The sequence below is a fragment of the Tachysurus vachellii genome, chromosome 19, assembly GCF_030014155.1.
Source record: "Tachysurus vachellii isolate PV-2020 chromosome 19, HZAU_Pvac_v1, whole genome shotgun sequence".
Classification (NCBI taxonomy): domain Eukaryota; kingdom Metazoa; phylum Chordata; class Actinopteri; order Siluriformes; family Bagridae; genus Tachysurus; species Tachysurus vachellii.
Genome location: NC_083478.1, coordinates 15,775,510 through 15,801,504, shown reverse-complemented (window position 1 = coordinate 15,801,504; position 25,995 = coordinate 15,775,510). Strand labels below are relative to the sequence as shown.

Here is a 25,995-nt window from a genome sequence, read left to right as displayed (position 1 = left end):
TCCACTTTCCCAATTGCTTTACAAGACTGGCAAGAAACTTTAACAAGGACCTTCTAAAGACTATCTATGTGGGGTCACAATCTTTGCTATCGGTACTGAGCAAAGGTGGAAAACTTCATCATTTCATCCATACTGTCTGTTGTCTGTAACAAAAGGAAATAGAATTTGGAGTTCTGTCCTTGTAAAAAGGCTGTGTAATTAAAATATCAATGCTGTCAAGACTGTTGAATAGAAAAGAGATTCAAGCATGAACATAAACAGTTCCCAGGGGGTGCAACAGAAAAGCATTTGCCCTATCGTAGGTAGGCTGCAAGTTCAAATCCAACTCAAAATGAACAAGAACGCATTTCATTTTTATTCAAAATAATAGTATTTCAAAAATTTTAACCACATTTTAACCATTTCTTCTGAAGCTCCATGCATAATGGAGAGAACTGCAAGTTCATTCATGAAAATTTAAATAGGATAGCATAAGGCACACAGAACATCAACAAACATCTCTATTCATATCACTAAATGAGAAGTATCTAGAGGGCTCCATGTTTAGTTTCCAATCTCCCTTCCTTAGCAACATCAAACATACACATTTGTAATTAACATGTTCACATGGGTTTATTCCATTTAACCCTACAGTAACCTCACTAGAGACACTGCTTCTCTAGGATGTTGATGTTTGTATGGAAAACCTACTGAGATCTTGTTATGATGCTTTTTGCATTGCTGGGTGAATTTCTATTTTATGTACACTGTTTCTAGAATAAGCTGCAGAATCACCACAATGTTGACCAGTAGAATGAATGAACGAACGAACGAATGAATGAATGAATGAATGAATATTACAGCACAAAGATCCTGTTCTGGGTAGAGATAGCATCACAATGAACCAAACTATCTTTACCATGCTTTGTGAAAGCCTAAAGTCAGCATACCTGTATGTCTCTAGCGACAAACAAGATTATGAACATTTATACTGCCATATCAGTAAGATGGCAAGATACAGCAATGCTTTGACTGCAGAAGTTAATATGCTGTCTAAGTCTGTGCTAACTCACCTGTTTGTCATTGTTCACCTTCCTTTACTGTAGTCTATGTCCTAAATCACCAGTGCCTGGAAATGGTGCCTGGATTTATTTTTGTTCTTTGAAGAAATTATTATTACTATTACTATAATTACTATTATTTGGGCAGCAGAGTGGTATAGAATTTAAGTACAAATAAAATTACACTGAACTAAATAAAGAAGTTATTCAAAAAGAAAGCTGACATAAGGAACATTAACCTCTTTCATTCTAATAAGTTCACTTTTCTCTGAATCGTATGAACATGTCATGCTTAAACACTAACCTGGTACAAGTGAACACAAGTGAGAGAGTGATGCACTCCCCCTTCCCCCCATCCCTCCCCATCCAGTCTCTGCCCTCGTTTATGTCCCTGCCTCCCACTGAGACAGTCTGTCCGAAGCCTTTAGCAGGAGAGGCAGAGCGGAGCATCTCATACCCCCCTCGGCTGTAGGTAAGTTAAAGCTGCACATAAGCTTCTTTCCGCTTCATTCATAAAGCAGTGCGAGCTGCAAGTTAGAGTAAACGCGTCCCTTTAACATTGTTAAACAAAACGCAGTTTGTGGGTAACAAGTTGTGAGTCTCGCCTGCTGTATTGTACGGTACTGTATTGCACGGTCATGCGCTCCCGTTGCACGCAGCTGCGTGTCCCATGTTCGTGTCGCTGAGATCAGCGCATCGGTTGCTCCGATTTTCTCGCGCTGTCTTCTCTCCCTGCTGTCCCTGTTGCCCCTGTCTACCCCTACTAAACTGCCCTAACACCTGGAGATCTTGCATACCAGAAGGTAAGGTCGATTAAATAAAAAATATTTTAGTGAGGGTAATTTAGGTATGCGAACATAAGTAATAGTAGTGTTTAAACTAATATGGAATACACATCTAGTGAATGAACTATGTTTTAATGGCACTGTTAATACACAAATGTATGTATGTATGTATGTATGTATGTATGTATGTATGTATGTATGTATGTATGAATTAATGAATGTATGAATGAATGTATGAATGAATGAATGTATGTATGTATGTATGTATGTATGAATGAATGAATGTATGAATGAATGAATGAATGTATGTATGTATGTATGAATGAATGAATGAATGTATGTATGTATGAATGAATGTATGTATGTATGAATGAATGAATGTATGTATGTATGAATGAATGAATGAATGTATGTATGTATGAATGAATGAATGTATGTATGTATGTATGTATGTATGTATGAATGAATGAATGTATGTATGTATGTATGTATGTATGTATGAATGAATGTATGTATGTATGAATGAATGCATGTATGTATGAATGAATGTATGTATGTATGTATGAATGTATGAATGAATGTATGTATGTATGAATAAATGTATGAGTGTATGTATTAATGTATGTCTACATGGGTGTCATACTGAACCGTGTCATACTTTCTCTTAGAAACAAAGGGATATAAAAAGCATATATTTATGCTCTAGAAGTTCGGTGCCATAAATTGTACAGCATGTCATAAAGTAATTGAAAAAAATAAAACATATAGGCAGTGTTAGATTAGGCTTAACTTTGGCTCACATCATGTAGAGTTGTCCGAATAATAACACCTTTTTGTTTTCAGGTAACCCAGTTCCAGCATATGTGCTTACTGAATTAAAATAGAATAACCAGAATGAAAAAAGAAACAACTTTTGTGTTCGCACAGTATCACATCCCTTTAGTGTCCATACTGTTATGCAGTAGCTATTTGTTTGATGTCCTGACTTCGACCTCTTGACCCGTGTAGGTTAATTCCTTTGGGGTTAAGCGAATCAAGATTCTTTACTCTGTTATATAAGAGAAAAGAGGCCAAGCCTTTGGACACACCAGGCTTGTTAATTGACTTTTAATCCTTTCTAGTTCTTTCAAGTGTAGATAGGCTAACCCATTTCCATCCATAAGGAGTTTAGTTTCTCTGCACGTCATACTATCTCTTGTGCTAGAAGAAATTCTCTAAAATAGAAGAAATAGGTGTGATAAAATAAAAGAGACGTTTGTGCAATGTCTACTTCATTCATATAGCTGATTTAAGCATTGCTCTTTAGGATGTGCTTCATATAAATATCAACTTATGAATGTAAATTTGGGCATGGCATTTTTATACAAAATGAAAATAAAAGGATTGTAAGCAGGAGCTTGTTTTGAGTCTTATTCATAATTGTGCTGAAATCACTGCTTGGTTTGATGCTGTATAACAACTTCATAAATCAGATGCAGATTTCTTCATACTTCATTCTTTGGACTCAGTTCTGTACATGTGATTTCTAATTGACTAATAAGTACCCACGTTCAAGAGATAGGACAGCTAGCTGAAGAGCTCAAGAAATTATATAGAAAAACCTTATTAAACATAAAGACTTAAGGTAGTCAGCATTTAAATTAAACATACTGTATATTGTACAAAGTCCCTTATGGTTCCTGGAATATTAGGAGTTGTTTCCAGTCCCAACCAACGTATAATTTTGATGCTCTCAATCTCTGACTTCTGTTTATCTTCTCAGACTGGATAAGTTAGCCTTTAGATTACTAGGTTAGTATTGATCTCTGAGTCCTATTTCCTGTATTGTAGAAATCCCTGGAGACGCCTACACTGAAATGGGTCGCAAAGAGGCTGACTATGACTGGAAGAAGAGCACTGACAACATTCAAGATGTATTCGACTTCATAGAAGTGCTCGGATCGTGAGTACAGTATTTTAATAATTATTCCCATAACAACAGTACAGCTGGTATTATTACTGTTTGTTTTGAATGAATGAAAGTTGCACGAGCTTGGAGAAGCCTCTATCTTCAGATTACATAGACATTTGAAGATTAGTAATTCATTCACAAGCTTAGCACACGCTCAACATAGTAATCCATACTGCAAATTCTGTTGCAGTGAAACAGCAGGCTTAAATATTATGATATTAAACTAATAAGAATCAAACTCAAATAAAAAAATAACTATAAAACACACCTAAATTAAATTTAATAATGAAATAAAATATTATATATTAGGATCTAAATATACACAGTATGTTCTGTAACACATTATAGAAATATAGTATATGTTTAATTAGCATCTTGTTGTCCAAATGTCTCTTTGGCTCAAATGTCTCTTTGGAACAACCAAGCTTATGTATGTAATTATTCAATCAGCCAATCATATGGCAGATGCACAATGCAGGTACTAGATGGGTGGTTTGAGTGCTTCAGAAATGGCTGATCATTTGGGATTTTCACACACAACTAGACTAGTCTCTAGAATTTACACAGAATAGTGTAAAAAATATAAGACATTCTGTGAGTGGACGGTCCGCATGCTGAAACATTTTTTTTTGAGGAGTGAGATCAGACGAGAATCAGACTGGTTTGTACTGTGGTGAGCAGAAAAGCATCTTAATACACACAACACGTCAAATGTACTGTAGATAGGATCAGCCAAGAATGGGAGTTGAAGTTCGGTAGTCTTCAGCTGTCTAGTTCCACTTCTCATTCTCTATTCACTTGAATATTAGATCACACTGGCATGGAGTGTTGATATCATGCCATCAGCTTGCTCAGATCACCAGAGTGTAAAGCAGGAGTGAGGCTAGAAGCAGTGCTCGCATTAGAATAGAACAGAATAGAATAGAGTAGAATAGAATAGAATAGAATAAAAGCCTTTTTGTCACATACAGTATACATTACAGCACAGTGAAATTCAATTTAAATGTATTTTTTATAGCACTTTTAACAGGGGGCAAGGTGGCATAGTGGTTAGCACGTTCGCCTCACCCCTCCAGGGTTGGGGGTTCGATTCCCGCCTCCACCTTGTGTGTGTGGAGTTTGCATGTTCTCCCCGTGCCTCGGGGGTTTCCTCCGGGTACTCCGGTTTCCCAAAGACATGCATGGTAGGTTGATTGGCATCTCTGGAAAATTGTCCGTAGTGTGTGATTGAGTGAGTGAATGAGAGTGTACGTGTGCCCTGCGATGGGTTGGCACTCACTCCAGGGTGTATCCTGCCTTGATGCCCGATGACGCCTGATGCACAGGCTCCCCGTGACCCGAGGTAGTTCGGATAAGCGGTAGAAAATGAGTGAGTGAGAGTGAAAATCACAGGATACCAGCAATTTCTCAAAATACTCAAACCAGACCATCTGGCCCCAAAGCCCTTGCCACACTTACAAAATAATCACATTTTTTCTTCATTTTGGTGTCTAATGTGAAACCTTACTAAAGCATTTGGCTTGAATCTGCATCTGTATGATTGTATGTGCTGTGGTTAGTCACAAGATTAGCTAACTGGATAACAAAGACTTTTCTCATTACAGATTTATTTAATGAACATCAATAATAAATATTTGATGCTTTTTATTTACATGTGTACAATTATAGTAAAACACTGACCACCTGGTTATGGACCATGGACATCTGCTGTGGCTGTGAACCCTACTGGACCCACTGGCTTAGACAGAAAAGATGATAATTAAATTAACAAAAGTTAATAGAAACAGGACATTGAGCACTTGAGTGGACTTAATTAGACTTAGGATTCGGGCTATTTATTAAAAGTGTATGCATTAGAATGGAATGTTGTGCAACTAATTGTCCATGAGAGGTTGTATATATAGTGGCTGCTCTTACAATTAGCATCGTCCAAAGAATTACTAATTATACTTCATTATTCTTGGCACGGAAAGAAACAGCAGTTTTCAACACCCTCTACATTTCCCTCTATTCTCAGAGACAAGTTGCGAGAAATGGAAGACTGTGATAAGCTGGGCGTATTTAACACTGTGGAATCGGGATCATTTTCAGAACACTTAACTGTATAGAGAGAGTTTTACTTTATCTATAGGCTCTTTTAATCGAGTGGCTGGGACAATTTTAAATTAGTGAATTACAGTCTTGATTATAAAAACAAGCATGAAAGCCTTCAGCGCATTTCATTTTCATTTTCCTTAGCAGCGTTTGCATCCATTGCAATTATCCCTGGTGTCTTTGCTGAGAGCTATAAAAATGAAGGCAATGAGGCCTGTGAGAAATGCTTTGCCTGAGGGAGATGACCATTTCCTGTGAGAAAAACAATCTGAACCAAATCCCAATATCCCTCAACAGAGCTTACCACTGAGGATGTGCCACTGCATAATGTGGTGCATGAGATCGCAACAAATTTGTGGCTACGATTGAGATGTATTGTCATCATAGGCTATCCTTTTATAAGCCCCGAGCATTGTGCATAATTAATGGTCAACTCTATGCATGTATTAATCTATCATGCCAACATTTAGAATTGTACCGCTATAATTACTGACTGTAGTAAATTACGGTCTCTGGTTTCATACCTTTTATATTCAAACATAAAATTGCAGAGGCAGAATTTCAGTAACAGAGAGTGTGCTGGCCTCAGAGGAGCTCGGAGGCGGCAATTAAAAGCAATTCTGTGATGCTCCGTGTTCTTCATGGAGGTGTGTGTTTGTGGGGGCGAGCGACAGTGTGAGACAGGCCGTTGCAAGTGGGCGTCATGCAACAAAATAGTTTTTACCCTAAGAACGTGTATTTTCAGGATTGTAAATGAATGAGAAGAGTAAGTATACAGTTAAAGCAGTTCTATATATACTGTATATGGATGAATTACTCAATCAGAATGAATGAATGGAATCTGATCTGTTAGTATAGAATCTGGTACCTTTACAGATTTCCAAAACACTAAAAAAACAAGAAGGATTTGATCCTTTCTTTGAGAGCTCAGTGACCTGTTTGAAGCACCACACCTTGGATACCTGAGCTGTTACTATTTCCGTTGTGTAGGGGATTTTGATGCTTAATCCCCAGCCAGGACATGTATTCCAGGTTGCAGCTTTTAACAATTAGAAGGCACAGAGAACAATAAAGTAAGCTATTGCTATGGCTCTTATACCGTCAACAAGCCAATTCACATTTTCCTTAAGATAATCACTTATTTAAATCACTTCCAAATCCAGTTACAAATGGCTAGGTGTTATGTAACAGATGCATACAGAGCTTGATTGAAGTGCAAAATAGGAAGGGCATTAAAAGGTCATAAGAACATTCTCGTTAAAAATACGACCTTTTTTTGAAGCAAAAATATATCAGAATGCTTATATTACATTCTCTATTATATTCTCCTCTTGTCAGCAGTGTTAAACTGATAAATCTTAATAAGATTGTATTACATCTCTGCTCGTCTCTGTCTCTTAGGGGAGCGTTCTCTGAGGTGTTCATGGTGAAAGAAAGGAAAACAGGAAAGCTGTTTGCCATTAAGTGTGTGAAGAAAAAGAATAAAAAGGACATCAACTTGGAGAATGAGATTGCTGTGTTAAGGAGGTAAAGTGTAAAACGAAAGACTCCAAACGTAGGGAATAAATTATGGCAGCACTATATATCAGTAGATGTTCATAGATGTCCACAATCAATGTCTGTCTCCATGTTAAAGTCCATCACAACCTTGAAAAAAAAATAAAAAATTTGGAGGAGATTGGTGTTGGTAAAAGTGTTTATTTCCCTTATGTTTGGAGACTTTTTGGACAACATACTTGTGTGTAAAAATGTATATAAAAAGGTCACAAAATGACCAATTTATTTCTCAATCTGTTATAGGATTAAACATGAAAATGTTGTGGGGTTGGAAGATCTCTACGAAAGCCGCACTCATTACTATCTCGTCATGCAGCTGTAAGTAGTATTTATGCCTACAATCAAGGCAAAAAATCTAAATGTGTTAACTAAATGTAAATGTAGTTAATACTACAACATATTGTACAACAAAACAAATGACAATAAAATGCAGTATTTTGGATTGATTTGTATTTTAACAGCTAGATATCATCCAAGATCATTCAACTAAGTAACCAAATCAATTTATAAATCATAAGAGATTTGAGAGACTTTGTACACACAGATTTTTCAAGACTTTGTTTCAAAAGTATTTTCAGTTAAACAAAAGTTATTCTATTTTTATATTTTATTTTTTTTAATTGACAGCTTCTCATGCTTACAAAACAGCTAGTATCCAGCACTTCTTAAACCTCCTACCTGTTGTCTATTTCCTGACTAATGAGTCCAAGGGTTCGGAAGCACCATTGCGTTATTCATAAGATTTATATGTCTTAACACTACAAAGAATTTCTAGCAGCTAGACATTCCACCAGATATGCATGAGAACTAGACTTTAGAATTTTGCCACACAAAGCAATTTCCATCAAATACAAATAAGATATAAATCAATAAACATATAAAACACAAATTAGAATTTCATAATGCATTTATCAGAAGTACTGCCCATCCCAGCCCATACCTTCTACTCATAGCAGCTATTATCTGAAACATTTTGTCTTCTTATTCTGGCAGCGTTTCAGGTGGTGAGCTTTTTGATCGGATCCTGGACCGGGGTGTGTACTCAGAGAAGGATGCTAGCTTAGTAATAAGGCAGGTGCTCGACGGAGTTAACTACCTGCATAAGAATGGCATAGTACATCGTGATCTCAAGGTACACACACACAATGTCCGAATTTTTTTTTTTTTTTAAACTCATCTAAGCATTGAATCATGTCTGCTTTATTTCCTGCTGTAAAGCACAAAATCTCTTTTTCCTCTAAAGCCTGAGAACCTGTTGTACTATAGTCCAGATGAAAAGTCCAAGATAATGATCAGTGATTTTGGACTTTCAAAAATGGAGGACAAGGGCATCATGTCCACAGCCTGTGGTACCCCAGGCTATGTGGGTAAGTAGGCCATATGACATTTTTCTTTTCGAAGAATAAGACAAAAATAAAAGTGTGTAAAACTTGTGCTGAATATTGATTGTTGTTTATTTTCCTTCTAGCTCCAGAGGTATTAGCTCAGAAGCCCTACAGTAAAGCAGTGGACTGCTGGTCTATTGGAGTCATTACCTATATACTGTAAGACATCTATCTTATAATTTTGCTATTTATGCTAATAATAGTATTAATAATTTTGTGATTATTAATACAAATTTTACTTTTAAAACTGCGATAAACATAAAACACAATAGAGTTTATATCCCACATGAGACCTATTACTGTAGGCTTCAATTCTATTGGATGTTGGTACTGAAAGATAGAAATTAAGGTTTGTGACTTGTTAAGAGTTTAATGACTTAAATACAGTGTAAGTAACAAGCTGTTTTTGCCATGTCATTGAACTCCAGCCAGATTAAGATCCGCTCTTAACCTGCTCTGCTTAGTCGCATGTGAAAGGACTCCCTCTAGTGGATAATGCCAAAACACAGACATGCAATACACTTGTTCTACAAAATTAAGGAGAGGAAATTAAACAGGAGGGTTACAGCAAAACAGCTAATTTCCTATTAAAGTTAATATATAATAATTAGACAATTAACTTGGTCAATGATGTGTCTCTGCAGTCTCTGTGGATATCCTCCTTTTTACGAGGAATCGGAGACTCGTCTTTTTTCGAAGATCATGAAAGCCAAGTACGAGTTTGACTCTCCCTTCTGGGATGACATTTCAGATTCTGGTGAATGTCTTTTCTTTTTTTCTCAATGTGTAAATTTAACGAAACTGCTTATATTTATATATGCAAACATGTACATATTCTTCGAGTTTACTGTTTTTGTTTTGTTTTTTCCAGCAAAGGACTTCATCTGCAACATGATGCAGAAGAATCCTAATTTGCGCTACACTACAGAGCAAGCGCTGAGACATCCATGGTAAGATACAAGCGTTTAATAGAAAATGATATAGCAGTTTATTCTATCCCAACTGGGAAGTGACTTATTTAGTAAACAGTGCACACTGAGCTTTCGGGCACACTTTATAATCTTGTTTCTTCAGTATTTCCTTATTCATCTGCACATGTTCTTGTGATCTCTACATGCGAATCTATGAACTTGTCCACTTGCATTTATGGTTATAATAATTGCTTCTTAGCATATTTGTTTGCACAGCATTAAGTTAATAAACCAGCAAGCTGTATACAAGCTCTATATCTGTCTTTTACTCCTTCATGTTACAGTATATATCTTGCACATAGATATATAGATATGTGTACATGTATGTATATAAATTTGTTTAACATTGTTAAACACTGTTATAAATCAAGAAATTTGTTTCTGGATTTGTCTTCAGGATCATCGGGAAAACCGCCCAAAATCGTGATATCTACCATTCTGTCAGCACGCAGATCCAGAAGAACTTTGCCAAGTCCAAGTGGAAGGTAAAAGCACCCAGTCTCTTAAGACTAATTAAAGTTTGCCTTCTCTGCTTTATTTGCACTGGGGCAATTCATCTGATCTCTGGCCTGATTACACAACACAGCTTCAGCAATGGTCCTTTCGTATGCCTCAAGCGCTCATAAATATGCCCTCTGTGTGATTTTTACCAGTCTGGACCTGTTTTTTTCTTAGTTGTAGATTAGAAAGGTTATGTGATAAGTTTTATATTTGTGTATTCCAGCAAGCATTCAATGCTACAGTGGCCATCAACCATATGAAGAAGCTACAGCTTGCCCACGGTGAGGCATCGGCCAAACAGAGCATGAAACAGATTCAGCTGCCTGACATTAAAGTCACTTCGATGCCTCACCCTGAAGCAACAGACAACCATCCAATCCATGACAATCAAGAACCCAACGGCAACATACCTTGCGGTCATATGACGTTGCCATCTGTTTCCTTGGAAACAAAAGCTCAGTACCTCCTGCCGAAGGTCAGCCATAGTGTTACGCTCACAGTCACTGAGAAGACCAAACACGTGTACCACTCTGAACCAGGAAACCTAAATAGGTACTGAGCTTTATCAGTTCATGCTGATGAAAAAGAATCTTTTCTTTTTACTATAATATTTATTGATATTCTTAAGTGATCACTAAATCAAATTCATTCTACACTCATCCCATAGGGATATTATATACTGAAATTATGATATAGAAATATAGTATTGGCTCATGTCAATTAAACACAAAGTAGAAAGTGTGAATTGTTTAGTTATTCAGAAATCATCTCCTCCTATTTGGACAGGTATGAGAAGACCGGCTCCAATCACAGTGTGGAGAAAATTCAGACTAGTGTCTGCTGTGTCATGTGACTGGCCATTGCAGCATTATGAGTGGACATAATTAGGTAAAGAAAATACATTTGCTTAATCTTTTTCCATTTGGTACAGTAGATGCTTTAAAAGTTATTTATGACAAAAAATATTATTAATCTTATACGACAAATATATACGACAAAAAATATATACGAAATATATATACGACAAAAAAATTATTAATCTTCCGTAATTGTGTTCTATACAGTCAACATGTTCAGGATGAGCATCATTGTCAAAGATTACAGCAAGAGTTCTTCTTTTTCCAGAATAAACTGCTGCTACACTTTAAACTGCTCCTCCATTTTAATCGAAACATTAATACGAAGCCCGTATTCATAAAGATTCCAAGAGTCAAAGGAGCGTAAAAGTTTATAACTAGGAATCTTAGCTTAAGTGTGATTCATGACCATTCTCAGAGCAACTCTGAGCAAGGACAATACTGTACAAAAACTTTTATCTTAGAGAGAAAAATCCTGACCTTTTGAAGACTGTGATTGGCCGAATTTAAAATATGGTCTATTATAAATCTTCACTTTGTCTCTATGAGTCGTGTAGGGATTACGTTCTGCAATGTAAATGTAAACATTTCTGCAAAAATGTTATAGCGTAAAATGATATCGTTTCATGAAATGTTAGCGTATCTATAAATTCCAAAGTAGCAGGGAAGAGATGGAAAAAAAAGTGTCTGAAATGTTATCTCTAATATGATTGGTCACAAAAATAATCCCTATGTGATCTAATCTGGTTCATTTTATTAACTCACAATCATTATTAAATATTGTATACAATACATTTCTTCTCCCATTTTCTCCTCTGCTAAAGAAACTCTTAAAAGTCCTCCTCACTACTCCTAACACTTTTTGACCTTAACAACTCTTTTAAGGGTTAAGGTGCTTTATGAATAACTTTACTACGATCATCTCTTTAATTTTAAGGGGAAACGCCAACATTTCTAAGAATATTCTTAGAATTACATCACTAGGAGAAACACTTTGCACTAAGAATCTTTATAAATATGGGCCCTGGACTTTTTCTACTCTACACCTGTCCAGTTTGAGTCTGCACCCAAATTCATATTCATGAATTTCTGCTCACCACTTGTAAGAAGTGGTTCGATGAGTTGCTTAATTTAGTTATATGTCTTACATGGTTTAATGGTCACATGTACACAAATTTATATTACGGTATTATATAGTAACAAACTATAATTATATTAGCAAGTACTTCTCTCAAGGACAGCTTTGTGTTTGTGTGTGTTTTCAGATCTTTGACCTGTCTTTTGGCCACTGGTTACTTGAAGCTGGCATGCTTTGGGGTTTGGCTCCTTTGGGATATGGAGTGAAACTAGACAGCTGACTTGCTGCTTGTTGCGGTTTCACCAATGTACTGGAGATGAGAAGAGTGCCTCCATATCATCAAATCATAGACCTACAGTACAGTACCCTCTGAGAACAGAAGAACGTTCTTAGGCACCTGGTGGTATTATAGCACAAAGAGCTTGTTCCTCAGGGCTGATGTAAGTCCAGCCCTGTGTATTCTATCTGTAAAGAGCAATCCATTTTATCCATAAATTGTGTGCTTCATATTACATGGAGAGTATTGGTGATGCGATATTTGTATTATTTATTTCCTAATAGTCTGTAATTTGCTGTGATATTTAACTCTGAATTGTTTAGCCCCACCTCTGGCTTATGTCTCAGAGGAAATACTAAATTTATTCAGTAGGGTTTAATTGCTGAACCCAGATGAGGAGACTGTGGTTGGCAAGATCCCACTAACCACTGCATTAAGGTTATATTTAGATTTTGTGTCATTTACTTAATGTACCTTAGGGACAAAGTTTATTTTTTATAAGAAATATATGTATATTATGATTATTCTGCGGAAATATGTGTGTTGTTTTATAATAACCTGTGTCACTATACCTTTCAACATAACAGAATGTCTTTCCTTTTTTGATAATAAAGATTTGCCAATGTTTTTGGGCTTTTTGTATATGTACAGTTCTATCATTTGGGACATAAAGAATGAATAAGTGTCCAAATATTTCAGGTTTGTGTTGTTTCATCTCCCATTACTGTACATTATACAATGCAACCCTTACAAATAAATACAATACTGTGTTTCCAGGTATTGTGATAATTATGTGAAAATGAAACAATTTTCCTTTACTAATTAGACCTTAATGTACTGTAAGTGCACAGATATACTTGGTATATGTAATGGTATATAACATAATAGAAATCTAGCTATTTTTTCAAATGTAAACAGTTTAATTGTTATGAAGAGACAAAGCAGCACAAGGAGACTTCTACAGGCAAAATGTAACACAAAATATGTGTCAGAGAGTGAGACAAATTAGAAAAGCCAAAGTGACTAGTACATGCTAGATACATTTTCATTTATGGCATTTAGCAGATGCCTTTATCAAGAGCTACTTACATTTTTATGCACCTAAGCCACTGAGGGTTAAGGGCCTTGCTCAGGGGCCCAGCAGTGGCAGGTCAGTGGACCTGGGATTTGAACTAACAACCTTCCAATTGGTAGTCTAACACCTTAACCACTAAGCTACCACACCACATCCCCACATGTAGTGTGCATCTATTGATGTAATTTCAATTTAAAAAACTTGCCATGGCATGAAAATCCCTCTTTGTTGTTTTCTTTTCTTCAGCTGTATTTGTTAAATGTAATGTGTGATACGAATGCATGTAATACATGTTATTATTAAGTCCATAGTTGGTTGAGAAATACAGTACCAGTCCTTTCTCTAAATGTCTTGATGAAGTGTGCTGGTGACAAAAACCCTAAGCATTTGAGTGTGTATTTGGATTGTATTGGTGGGTTTTTATTGGCCTTCCCAAAAGTGGGGCAAATTGCTGGCAGAAATGATCAAAAACTGCAGTATGCAAACAAAAAGTTCAACACTCTGAGCAAAAACATTGCAGTCCCTAAAAACATCACTGGACAAAGCTGTGTGTTAAATCTTCAAGCAAGGCAAGTCTGCCATTGTCTGCATCATCCCTGTCTTTGTGTGTGAACTGTTTTCTTTACGTTCCAAATGGGATTCACTTTTCTACCATTCTACCATGCATTTTTTCATACACATGATTAGCAGCAGCTCTAATGCAGTCAACTCTAAAATTCTGACCCTGAGGCCATCCTTAAAAATATTCTTGTTTGCCGTAACCCGACCGACCCTGTCAATCTCAAATTTTTTATTTTTTTTGCTTTAAGTCCGACCGACTTGCCGGTTGTAAATTTGCGTTAAGACCTAATACAAATTCTACTGTTTGAAAATCTATTGCACAAATCGATTGGACCAACCAACACAAGTTTCGAGAACTCTCTCTCTCTCACTCATCTTCTAACCGCTTATCTGAACTACCTTGGGTCACGGGGAGCCTGTGCCTATCTCAGGCGTCATCAGGCATCAAGGCAGGATACACCCTGGACGGAGTGCCAACCCATCACAGGGCACACACTAATTCACTCACGCAATCACACACTACGGACAATTTTCCAGAGATGCCAACCGCGGAGGCGGGAAGCGAACCCCGACCCTGGAGGTGTGAGGCGAACGTGCTAACCACTAAGCCACCGTGCCCCCCAAGTTTCGAGAACGAAAATAGGAAATTGATTTTAACGGCCTTCTCTCGGAGCGCGTCCGGGTTCGCAACTGCAGCTTCGGACACACACGCATAACAGCAAATAATACTTCTGCAGAATGTTTCTCTTTTTACAACAGAAATAACTACAAAACTACAAAAAAAAACTACAAAACAACCAAGAAAACTGTGACTTCCCACTAAGAAATCTGGGACCTGGGTCTTGTAAACCTTGAGCTCAGCAAGTCAAATCAAATCAAATTGGCACATCATGTTGTGTATGCTGTACATAAAATAACACTGATTATACTTTACTATGCTCCTGTTGAGGAGTGGGATATACCGTACAAAGGCAGTAAGCGAATGGTTAGTTCTTGAAGTTGACAGTATTGGAAGCAGGAAAAATGGGCACGTGTTCAGATCTGAGAAACTTTGTCAAGGGCCAAACTGTGATTGCCCCAGTCAGGGTATCTCCAGGGTAGATACTGTGTGGTGTTGCTGATATGCAGTGGGTCTCTTGCTTGACAATAACAAAAGACAAACATGGAGACATCTATGTTTCTTCTGACTTTTCAGATTTCAGTTACGGTTTACACACAAAGCTATGCACATGCATGGTTGATAAATGAGACCCTTGGATTACCAAATTGTGCTTTTGGTTGCAAAGTTATAAGGAGTAATAATCAAATGACAAGGAGTTCTAACAGCCAGTGGTACTGTTTAACACCTCAAAAATGTGTACTAACAAGGGGTCCATTTAAAAAAGTTGGGTGTAAATGTTTGTATAGACAAAACCAAAATTGAAAAAGATTCCCAAAAGTATCAGAAAAGCTTGTGTGATAAATTACAAAGAGCACACAGTCCATCAATCAGGGTAATGAACTTATGTCTTATAATGTCTACCAATTGCCAACAAAAATATTGATTAAGATATAAATAATAATAATAAAAATCAAAAGGTATCAAAATGATCAAATACTGCAGCATCTCTCTATGTTCACAAATAAAAATATGATCATTTACAATTAAGATATATCTGAGTCTCAAACTGAAACCAGACGGCAGTTTCACAGCTGGATTTTTGGTATTGATAAGGAGGTTGTCCCTTGTGACTAAAACAAGCAAAGACCGCAAAATGATTCAGACATTTTAAGGTAAGTCTTGAGAAGCATTTTAGAACACATGAGTAATCCAAATGGTGACGAACATAGTTTCCATAATATAAAATAGCTAATATAATGCAACTTACAGTATATTGCAACTATAATGCATCTGTATTATAACTGTGCATTCTGGGGTACGTGGAGCTAGATTAGACATGCTGACAGTGGAAAGCCTTCAGGTCAAAGACAAATGGATTTTTTTCTTTGTACCATGTGAAGAGAATTAATTATTTTATTTAATTGGTTTATTTGGATTAAAAAACATTTTGCCATAGTAACATTATATTACATTGTGTGGTAAATTGAAGGCTAGTTCACAGTAGCAGCTCTGGCAGCATGAGCCAAAGTTGTGATACATTTCCAGAAGGATTAGGTAAGAATAAAAACACAGACACATGAACGTCTCTGACCTCAATATCATTTCCAAAGCTTAAGTTTACTAGCATCTGTTCAGGGCACATGCTTTTATAGCACAGTAAAGGAGAGAGTATTATCATCATTGTCAATCATCCATATTAAACATAAGTGAGTGTGAAACAAAGTCAGAGTAGGTTATGAAAAAATAAATATATATAATACAATATTTGACGCCTTTTTTTTTTTTTTTTTGCTGAAGCTGCTCTTTTGTATTTAGTTACGTGCAGCCTGTGTTGCTATGACCATGCTTGGCCAGGTTTCTCAACTCTGTCTGTGCTTCTGGGAGACAGGCCATAGCACGGCTCAGTGCTGTGGGTCAGAAGTCACTGATGTGCTGCTGTCCATGCAGCAGAAGCCATGTCTAGAGTAAGTCAAATAAATAACGTTGCTCAATGTCCCTCTTCTCTTTCACCTCAAACACAAATGCTCACTCATTTACACATGAGTAAAGTTTTTTGGCCGACTTGATTTTACCAAATGGTTGTAAAAGGTCAACAGCAAATTTGACATTTATATAATATATACGACAACTAAAAAAATGATTAAAAGTACATTCATACAGTTTCTTCCCCCTAACTGTACTCGTATTTTCCGTTTCCTCCTGGGAAATTCTCTTTGCCTGTAAATTCTATTCTTATGCTAGTTTTATATCATTGGCATTTAAGAACAAGTCTGTGTATGTGACCAATAACATTTGAATTATTTTACCAATTAAATGAAATGCATGTGCGCTAGATGAACATTTGAAATGGTATCCTGCCACAGAGCACATCTCTGACTTTGTGACATTCGTGTTAAATTCGGAATGAATAGTTGGTGGACGGTGTGTATGAGTTGCATGTCACTTTTATTAGAACTAATACAACTAAACACTGACGAATTGCCCAGCACCATATAAAGAGAATAAGGGCAAGGCAGCAGGTAGGCCACTGATCATTAACTCAAGATGATGCAATTTTATTGATTTCAGTATAAACAGAGTTTACTGACATTTTAATTTTACCAGCTTTGACACTGCAACTGCTGGCGGAGGACCCAGTAGAGTAAGGTTAACAGTTTGTCATCTTGCCCTAATTTGCTCTCCACTCAAAGGCTTTGCATGGAATCTCTCCTTTTACATACAGTACACACACTTAATGTAGTGTACCTAGTTATGTTACACCACTTGACTTACTACCAAAGAATACTGCAGCCTTCTTATATTAAGAAGCTGAATGTGTAAAAGCCATTAAGCCTTTTTTGTTTAATACTTAAAGATTTAATACACTCTTTACTTCAGCACATTTGTATTATGGGTTTATATAACTGCCATACTAATCAAATCTGCATTTTACTGATTAATATTATATTAAATTACTATCATTAAAAAAAATTACTGTATACTGAAGTTCACCATAATTTAATAATATTAAAAAATGTTGTATGAAATTTGAAAAATTCATTTTTTTTTTTTACTGTGAACTTTAGTCAGTCACTATTTTAAATATTAATTTATTTTTTTTATCGATAATTTTCAAAATCCAAGTATACATTTAGGCCAAGCCACAAACATTGTGCTTGGCTATTCCCTACATCATTAACGAAGGCAACTGATACAGTTCTCAGTTTGACTTTCTTTCAAATATGTACGTGGCCTCATTAAATGGAAGAATGTACAAAAATGGACTGTGGAGCTTCATACAGATTTACAGTAAGCGGCACTGTATTAAGAACGGCTTCGCACTTTAACAGCGTACAAATAAATCAAAAAACAAGTTGTGCCCTTAGGTTGTTAACTAAATACTATCTTCCATGACTCCTAAATTGTACCGTAGGACTGTTAGTTTGTTTGTTTGTGTGCATGTGTATGTGTGTGTGTTCCACTAAAACAAATATAGTAAAAATGAACTTTGAGTTATCATAGCTTTTGGATATGGCAAAATCCGGTTATATATGAATATTCCATACATGGATATTTGTATGGATAAGTCACTTCTTAGGCATTTTATGACTAAAAACGCATCATGGGATATCTGAGATAGAGAGAGAGAGAGATTGATTTTTATGCTTAAAACATTTAAGACAATGATCCGGGTTTTGCACAAACTAGAATTTATTGATCTAGTTTGCTAGATCTAGAGCTATATATGGTTGAAATGACAATAAAAGCTTCTTGATGTGAAAATCACATCACTATCTATCTTATTTAAGGGAACATCAGATTCACCACATTACTCACGTACAACAGAGTGTATTGTCACATGACCAGGAGATGAAGTTGCCTACACAGAGGTCACCCAAGTGACTAGACATGCACACCCGATCTCTGAGGCACACAAAAACTTGCACAAGCATACTGGCAATGCTTCTTTTTTCTAATGAATATTCATGATCAGTGGGTGTGGCTACAAAAGGCACTGGGCTTAAATATGGGCCGAGACAGCAGCTAGTTGTCTGTTGGTACTTGGAAATAATCAAGAGAGATCAACTAAGGTTCCACTTTTGTTTCAAATGTAAGTACTTTTTAATACCGTGATTTGCTATTAAGCTAATCTTTTCTAACTAACATTCTAAACCTCTCTGATCTGTGCTCAACTGCGCTAATTTGTGTACTAAATGCAGGATATATACTAAGATTAATGTTTATTTTGAATAGTAAAAGTAGTAGTTTAGATCAAGTAATGAGCTCTAACAGCATTTTCCTTCCTGACAGACACAACTACTGACCGATTAAAAACAAAATGGTGATGATGCAGGAGATCGTTCCATTTGCGAGGGAGATGCTAAGTCTTCGACCATCAAAGGGTGCCATGAAGGTATATCTGATTGGAGGGACCTTTGCAGTCCTGGGCATCATGAGTGGAGTTGTGGAAGCTGCCTGTTCACTCTTTCCAGAGCAGGAAGAAATCACCCGTAAGACACTGATGGAAGAGACCATAACAGTGACGACTCAGACTCAAGAGCCTCAGACGATCATCCCAGAAGATGATGAACAGGACGCTGAGATGGAAGACAAGGCTAAGGAACTGCCCATGCTCAGGCAGAGGCGTATGAGTTTCAGGGCCCATGCCTCTTAAGATACACACTAACACACTGCGTGTGCTGCCTGTGCACTGAGGGTTGTGTATGTCTGACAGAGAGGAAATGCAAAGTGCCTGTTGAGGTTGAATGCTGTTGAACAGCTTATGTTGGGAATTCTGGGCGTGACCTGTTCTCAAATGTTACTTTGTAAGTTTGTTAAGACGATGTAATGATTTTCTACTGGCTGAATATTATTTATAAAGGATGTAATAAGTCTTTCTTAAGTGAGCTTTCTATGATTGCAGATCAATAAATTCTAGTTTGTGCAAAACCCGGAGCAGTGTCTTAAATGTTATAGCCTAAAAATCACTCTCTCACTCTCAGATATCCCATAATGCATTCTGATTTATAAAATGCCTAGGAAGAGACTTTTCCATACAAATATATATGTATGGAATATTCATATTGCATTTGCAGAGCACCCATAAACACAACCACCCAACCAACACGCTCACACGCACGCGCACGCACGCACGAGCACGCACAGGCTGACGGGTGATACGTGTGTTAGCCAGACAAAATGTTTTACTCACCCTCATGTTGTTTCAAACCTGTATACTGTATACTAATGTTCTACACACAAATAAAGACTTCTAAAGTATATTTATACAGCTATACATACATTTCAAAGATTATTATAACTCTATATTATAACTCTCTTAATTTAAGTTTTATAAATCATTTTTAGTCAGTAATTTTTAGCCAGGTAAGCACGTTCATTAAATTAATTGACAATATGCTCATTGACAAACACCTTCACTCATAAACTAACCATTAAAACCGAAACGTCACGTGGATTCTAGATGCACTAAAGCCCGCCTACCTTGATTTGATTGGCCAGCTCAAACATTTTGACGTTGATGAACGCCGCAATAAAGCCAATGAGGATCACTCTAAAATGTAACTCAATATCTTTTGATTTTTTTTTTGTCGTCCAAACATTTATCCTAACATACAGTGCGTGCATTATGTAATAAATAATATAAAATACAAGTGAAGAAGAGCAGCATTAATCATCCACAATTTTGGGGGGGAAAATTTGGTCTTTATTTACTACATAGAATTTTTACTTTGGGTTTTAATTTGTTTGTTATTTTTTAGTAATTTTTGAGATTTGTAAATATAAATGCTTTAACCCCAGAATTTTCAGCTTCATAGTATTTATTAACCTTATTATCATTTATTAACCATAATCAGGACCAACAGTAAAACGGATGTTTTTAAGACTTTTATTATGGAAAGGACTCTTGTTTATGCATAGCCACATTGGTACATAACGGAAGTCGCTATCGCTACGCTGTTACAGAAACAGAATGCTTTAGCGTTTTGATAAGATCGCGCGATCTTTCTTTATGTTGTGTTCAGTAAAAATAAGTTTACATAGAGATGGCAGACCCTGCGGTGGCGAGCGGCGGATCTTTAAACGTCGGAATGGTAATTTAGTTTACCATTTACGAGCTAGTGATTGTCAGCTAGTTAGCTTAGCATGCTAGACAAACTTCATGTAGATATAGATATATACTGGTCGCGCGTGGGACGTTTTAGATCCTTTTTTGTAGAATTGTGAAATTATGAATTACATAGAATTAATTAGTCGAATTTGTATATGTTCTCCGGCGAAGTTGTAAGCTTTTCTTCACGTTTTAGCCGCTCCAAGTAAATCAGCCAGCTTAGTTAAGGGCCAGCTTAGTTAAGGGCCAGCTTAGTTAAGGGCCAGCTTAGTTAAGGGCCAGCTTGGTTAAGGGCCAGCTTAGTTAAGGGCCAGCTTAGTTAAGGGCCAGCTTAGTTAAGGGCCAGCTTAGTTAAGGGCCAGCTTAGTTAAGGGCCAGCTAGCGGTGTGGAGCCGAGAACTGGATGATGGTTGCTAGCAAGCTAAATTATGTTCAGCTCATAAGAAGAAAGCTACTCGTTCAAAATTAACATTTAAAGTGACTTTATCTTGTTTGCTTTTTAGCGGACAAGTGGTAGTAAACCAACTGCAAATCCGGCGGAGAATTATTACCTGGCCCGACGGCGCACCCTGCAGGTTGTGGTCAGTTCTCTGCTGACGGAATGCGGCTTCGAAAGCGCTGAGAAAGCGGCTGTGGAAACTTTAACAGAAATGATGCAGAGTTGTAAGTTACACTAAAAACACTCCTTGGTTAAACAGCACAATTTAACAAAACACGCCAACTTTAGTGTCAACACACTGAAACAATGTCAGAGTGGTCACTTGTTGATGAGGGTAGCTGAGTTTCAGCTGCCAAAAAAAAAGATATAGTGACTCAAATAGTCACTCTTTATAACCCTGGTGAGCAGAAAGGCTTGTACAAAACATTGAGGCTTATAGTGGATGAACTACAAAATTAGAAGCCCCCATTAGGCCTCACTTCACTCATGAGCACAGCTTTGCCCAGACTGGACAGCTGAAGACTGGAAAAGGTTCCCCCTAATCTTTATCTGTTTATTTTGCACGAACCTGTGCCTATAATAGCCTCAGGTAAGAACCTTTTGTACCCCATCCACCTTAAGGTTTGATGTGTTTTTGCATTTAGAGATGCTTACTTTTCTGCTTACTGCAGTTGTAAAGAGTGCTGATTTGATGTACTGTAGACTTCCTGTCATGTCTGATTCTCAACCCACATTCTCAACCCATTCTCAACCCTCTATTAACAGTTTCTTTTGTTGTTTTCACTCCATTTTATGTAAATTTTAGAGACTGTAGTAAATCCCAGCAGATTCTGAAATACTCAAACCAGCCCATCTGTCACCAATGACCATGCCACAGTTAGTCACAGAGATCATACTTTTTCCCTATTCTGAGGTTTGATGTAAACATAAACTCAAGCTCTTGAGGCCTGCATCTGTGTGATTTAATGCTCTTGTCACATTATTAGCTTATTGGAGTACTGCATAAATGAGATTAGAACATTTAGAACCTAAAAATTAGGCTGATGATGGTATATACTCATTGCATCGTAATCATCGTATCAAAATTGGGGTGGAAATTGGATAATGTTTGTAGCCCTGCCGTTTCAGTATCATGACTAGTCCTGTTATCAACTACATCGACTACATTTTTTATGGGCTGTGCCAAACCTGTACTTTGGAACGGATTTGACAGATTTTTTTTTGTTCATAAGAGTTGAATAACACAGCACAGGTTTTGTGGGGGAGCTTACTACCATCACACGAGTGTTGCTTTGCATAATAAAAACCTACAAAGCAGAAGCCAGAGCATTGTTGTTATATTCAGAATGGTTAACATCTTTAACATGGGCATTAATTAATCAGTAAGTAATTATATACCTACAACATATTTATGCACTCACCATTCAAGTGTATGATATAGAATAAGAATAATATTTAAAGCCTCTTTGTGGATGACAAGTTGTACAGAGCATGTATCAAAAGGGACAAAGTCAAGCAACTGCATGCGTATAGTAAGTTTGATAAAAGGGACAATGTGTATAGGTACAGTGTGTGTTTATGATAATCTAGTTAAGCTCAGTACATCTCTACATTACATCTGTTATCGCCATCAGTCTGCCTGATTAGCTCTAGCATCTCCGCTGGAATTGAGTCCTGTAGGAAGGCAGAGTGAAAGATGAGGATTGATGATGACCGTAATGTTGTAACATGTACACTTACCTGGAACCTTTTGTGATTTAAAGCAGTATAACCAGGTTACATTTAGTACATCTTAAATGGTCTTGTTAAATGTAACTAGTAGATAAGTCTGTGGATAAGTATCTAAATCTGGGTTTCTCACTCTTGATCCTTCGTGTACCCCTCGCCTTGCACAATTTGGTGTTTTACATGATCCAGTGCAGTGATATTCCAGGACCAGAAGTGAGAAAATTATCTAAAGTGACTGACTCAGAATCTTAATGCCCATAGCCTATAGTGACACTTGGGCTTTTAGACTAAGCTTCAAACCAAAAAAATCAGGATAGTTGTAGGTTCTACAGAGAACCATAATTATTTATCTGGAGAATTTGTGTGTTTCTGATTGTGTATTCATGCACTCAAATGATACAGATTTTGTTTTATTGTGATACGATTTGCAGACATATCTGAGGTTGGACGTTGCGCAAAAGCGAGCTGCGAGCATACTGCCAGAAGCAGCCCTACTCTCTCAGATGTGGTTATTACGTTGGTGGAAATGGGTAAGCATGACCGGTTGCACCAATGCTGTGCACTACATGTAATGCGTGTAATGTGCAGTGTACAAGTCAGTTAGGTTATTGCTGAGGTAGAGCAATGGGAAAAGGTAAGCGAAGTTAAAAACTTTGGGATAACGGGCAGGGAATTTTGAAAGGAAGTGGATTTATGTGGGGCTCTGTGAGAAATTAGCTCTGTGTCCAGTCTAACAGATGACTCCCCTATGTGGACAATTAAAAATGGCTTTTCTCTGTTCTAACATTCACAGGTTTTAACGTAGATTCTCTCCCCTTGTATGCCAAAAGATCACAGAGGATGGTCATAACAGCTCGTAAGTTACATAAACTATTCACATCCTTACTCTTGGGTGCTTTTACTTATTCCAAATTAAGACCAACACCAATTATATTTTGATTGATTTTATTCTATTGCTGCTGTCAGTTTCGTCATTTTGTCTGCTTTGCAACAGCTCCAGTGACAAATTCTCCAGTGATTCCTAAGTCTCTTGCCGCTGGACAAAAGCGGACACACCCTCCTCACATCCCTAGCCATTTCCCAGAATTTCCAGATCCTCATACTTACATCAAAACCCCGGTAAGACGACAATGTGTATTTGACGGACTGTAAAGCAGGGCTAGATAAAGTGAAATTGAATTAGTACCCTTTTCTAAATAAAGAAATAAATAAAGGTAGTAGGTGATATTAAGAGCTGAAAGGATGACACTTTTTTTTTTCTTCTTCTCTTCTTTTCTCCCCTATGTTTTGGTTTTCAGACATTTCGTGAGCCTGTATCAGACTACCAGGTGCTGAGGGAGAAGGCAGCTTCCCAGAGACGAGATGTGGAGAGAGCACTCACTCGTTTCATGGCAAAGACCGGCGAGACACACAGCCTCTTTAAAGATGACCTCACTGCTTTTCCGTGTAAGGACAATGATTAAAAGTAATGGTGTGGATAAAGATCTGTAAGCTGGGTGGCCCTGTGGGATTGTGTCCGTTTGAAGTGAAGATCTACACGAACTCTGCTTTAAGTTCATCTAGTACAGGGACAAATGTAGTCATATTTTTTACACACTAGCTTTTAGGAATATTATACATTTACTAGCTACTTTATTAGGGACAGCTAATTGTAGGTAAATATTTATAAACTGTAGGTAAAGATTTATAAAGGTAATTAATGATGAATATGGCTTACGTTTTTCTAAACAAAATTATAAATGAGTAAATCAAATGTTTTTTTTATTTTTTTATTGTATTTTTTAACAAATTTTTCCCGCACATTTTTAATGTAATCCATTTTTGGGGGGGGGTCAGATGTGAATAAATAAGTGTGAAAATATGGTAACGCCTTGCCTGCTTATTCTCAGTGATAGCAGCAAAGCCAAGTGCCATCCCATACCTGAGCACTCTACTGCCCTCTGAGCTGGAGCTGCAGTCCCTGGAGGAGACGGACTCGTCGGAGCAGGATGACCAGACAGACACCGAAAACAATGCCAACAACATGATTAGCGTAAGAGAATGACCTCTCATCTCTGTGCTGTCACTGTCAAGCACTGCAGTGCATGTTTTAGATCATGCAGTGATGTTGACCACATCTAACACTGAATTAATGAGTCTTTCCGGAGTCAGTGTGTTTAGTGTATTCTAGTTTAGATATCAGTTCTTTGTACATGTGTTGTCTTTGTACAGAGTTGTTAAATGTTGGCCCAATTCTGTGAGGAAATGTACTCATCACAATGTTCTAATCTGTTTTCTTTAATCCAGGAGGACTCAGGAACAGATAAGGAGAATTCAGTTCTGCCGCCTGGTAGTGGTGTGCCTTCAGCGAAGAACAGTGAGGAAAACATGATTGATAACCCATACCTTCGACCAGTCAAGAAACCAAAAGTGAGGCGGAAAAAATGAACAGCAAAAATATGGACTCAATTATGCAACGAAATCGTGTGGGAATGAAGATACTGTTGTTTGTGGCTTACATTGTGCCTCTGAACAGGAGAGCTGACGCTCAACAATGGTAGCGTTTTTCCTAAAGGTGGGATATATACATGTATATATCACTCTGGTTTATGCTTGGATTTTTCAAAAATAAAACATTTGTATGATGTCTTTGTCATGTTTAAATGGATGAGAATAAATTACTCTCAAACATCTGTAAGTGTTTATATGATTTGCCTTCCCTTGCTCACAAGGTACAGTTTGTCATTTTAGAACTAAAAGAAACATTCTCAGGCTTGCAGTGATCATTTCCAGAGAGAGATAACTGATTTAATAGTGATTTGGAGGAGGGAAAGGAAAGTATTGTGTGTAATTTCAATGCAATTCACTATCCTGACAACAGAGGGCTGCTGTGTTTAAGGAATACACCAAAGACAATACTCTATAACTCTAATACACTAATTAATGGGTGTTAGAAAAAGCTCATATGAAAAGCTAAAACCCTCCCAAATGATGTTTAATGCACTGA

The 25,995-nt window shown here is 37.1% G+C and overlaps 3 protein-coding genes across 4 annotated transcripts; all 3 read left to right on the top strand.

Moving 5' to 3' along the window:
* Positions 1–1,422: 1,422 nt before the first annotated feature.
* Positions 1,423–13,106, top strand: camk1gb (calcium/calmodulin-dependent protein kinase IGb). 2 transcript variants are annotated; one of them, XM_060893968.1, is made up of 13 exons: positions 1,423–1,512; positions 3,656–3,767; positions 7,272–7,397; positions 7,671–7,745; positions 8,421–8,559; positions 8,671–8,794; positions 8,896–8,971; positions 9,457–9,569; positions 9,684–9,762; positions 10,181–10,268; positions 10,508–10,836; positions 11,071–11,172; positions 12,407–13,106. In XM_060893968.1, the coding sequence occupies exons 2-12, from the start codon at positions 3,682–3,684 to the stop codon at positions 11,135–11,137; spliced, it is 1,302 nt and encodes a 433-aa protein (XP_060749951.1). In that variant the 5' UTR covers positions 1,423–1,512; positions 3,656–3,681; the 3' UTR covers positions 11,138–11,172; positions 12,407–13,106. The 2 variants fall into 2 exon arrangements, with proteins under 2 accessions (XP_060749951.1, XP_060749950.1); XM_060893967.1 differs by lacking the exon at positions 1,423–1,512 and adding an exon at positions 1,613–1,843.
* Positions 13,107–18,676: 5,570 nt separating this feature from the next.
* g0s2 (G0/G1 switch 2) lies at positions 18,677–20,008 on the top strand. The gene is made up of 2 exons (XM_060893905.1): positions 18,677–18,823; positions 19,024–20,008. Exon 2 carries the CDS (start codon positions 19,052–19,054, stop codon positions 19,385–19,387), a length of 336 nt encoding a protein of 111 aa, XP_060749888.1. The 5' UTR covers positions 18,677–18,823; positions 19,024–19,051; the 3' UTR covers positions 19,388–20,008.
* Positions 20,009–20,640: 632 nt separating this feature from the next.
* On the top strand, positions 20,641–25,681 carry LOC132862643 (transcription initiation factor TFIID subunit 8-like). The gene is made up of 8 exons (XM_060894778.1): positions 20,641–20,825; positions 21,346–21,505; positions 23,441–23,539; positions 23,803–23,865; positions 24,004–24,128; positions 24,308–24,455; positions 24,899–25,041; positions 25,296–25,681. Exons 1-8 carry the CDS (start codon positions 20,778–20,780, stop codon positions 25,434–25,436), a joined length of 927 nt encoding a protein of 308 aa, XP_060750761.1. The 5' UTR covers positions 20,641–20,777; the 3' UTR covers positions 25,437–25,681.
* Positions 25,682–25,995: the final 314 nt, after the last annotated feature.

Bases quoted from the DNA above. Each gene is read 5' to 3' on its own strand.
- g0s2 (XM_060893905.1), top strand. From the start codon at position 19,052: ATGGTGATGATGCAGGAGATCGTTCCATTTGCGAGGGAGATGCTAAGT.
- LOC132862643 (XM_060894778.1), top strand. From the start codon at position 20,778: ATGGCAGACCCTGCGGTGGCGAGCGGCGGATCTTTAAACGTCGGAATG. The intron at 20,826-21,345 runs GTAATTTAGTTT...TTTGCTTTTTAG, and splicing joins GATCTTTAAACGTCGGAATG to CGGACAAGTGGTAGTAAACC. The intron at 24,456-24,898 runs GTAAGGACAATG...GCTTATTCTCAG, and splicing joins TGACCTCACTGCTTTTCCGT to TGATAGCAGCAAAGCCAAGT.
- camk1gb (XM_060893967.1), top strand. From the start codon at position 1,711: ATGTTCGTGTCGCTGAGATCAGCGCATCGGTTGCTCCGATTTTCTCGC. The intron at 8,972-9,456 runs GTAAGACATCTA...GTGTCTCTGCAG, and splicing joins GGAGTCATTACCTATATACT to TCTCTGTGGATATCCTCCTT. The intron at 9,763-10,180 runs GTAAGATACAAG...ATTTGTCTTCAG, and splicing joins CAAGCGCTGAGACATCCATG to GATCATCGGGAAAACCGCCC.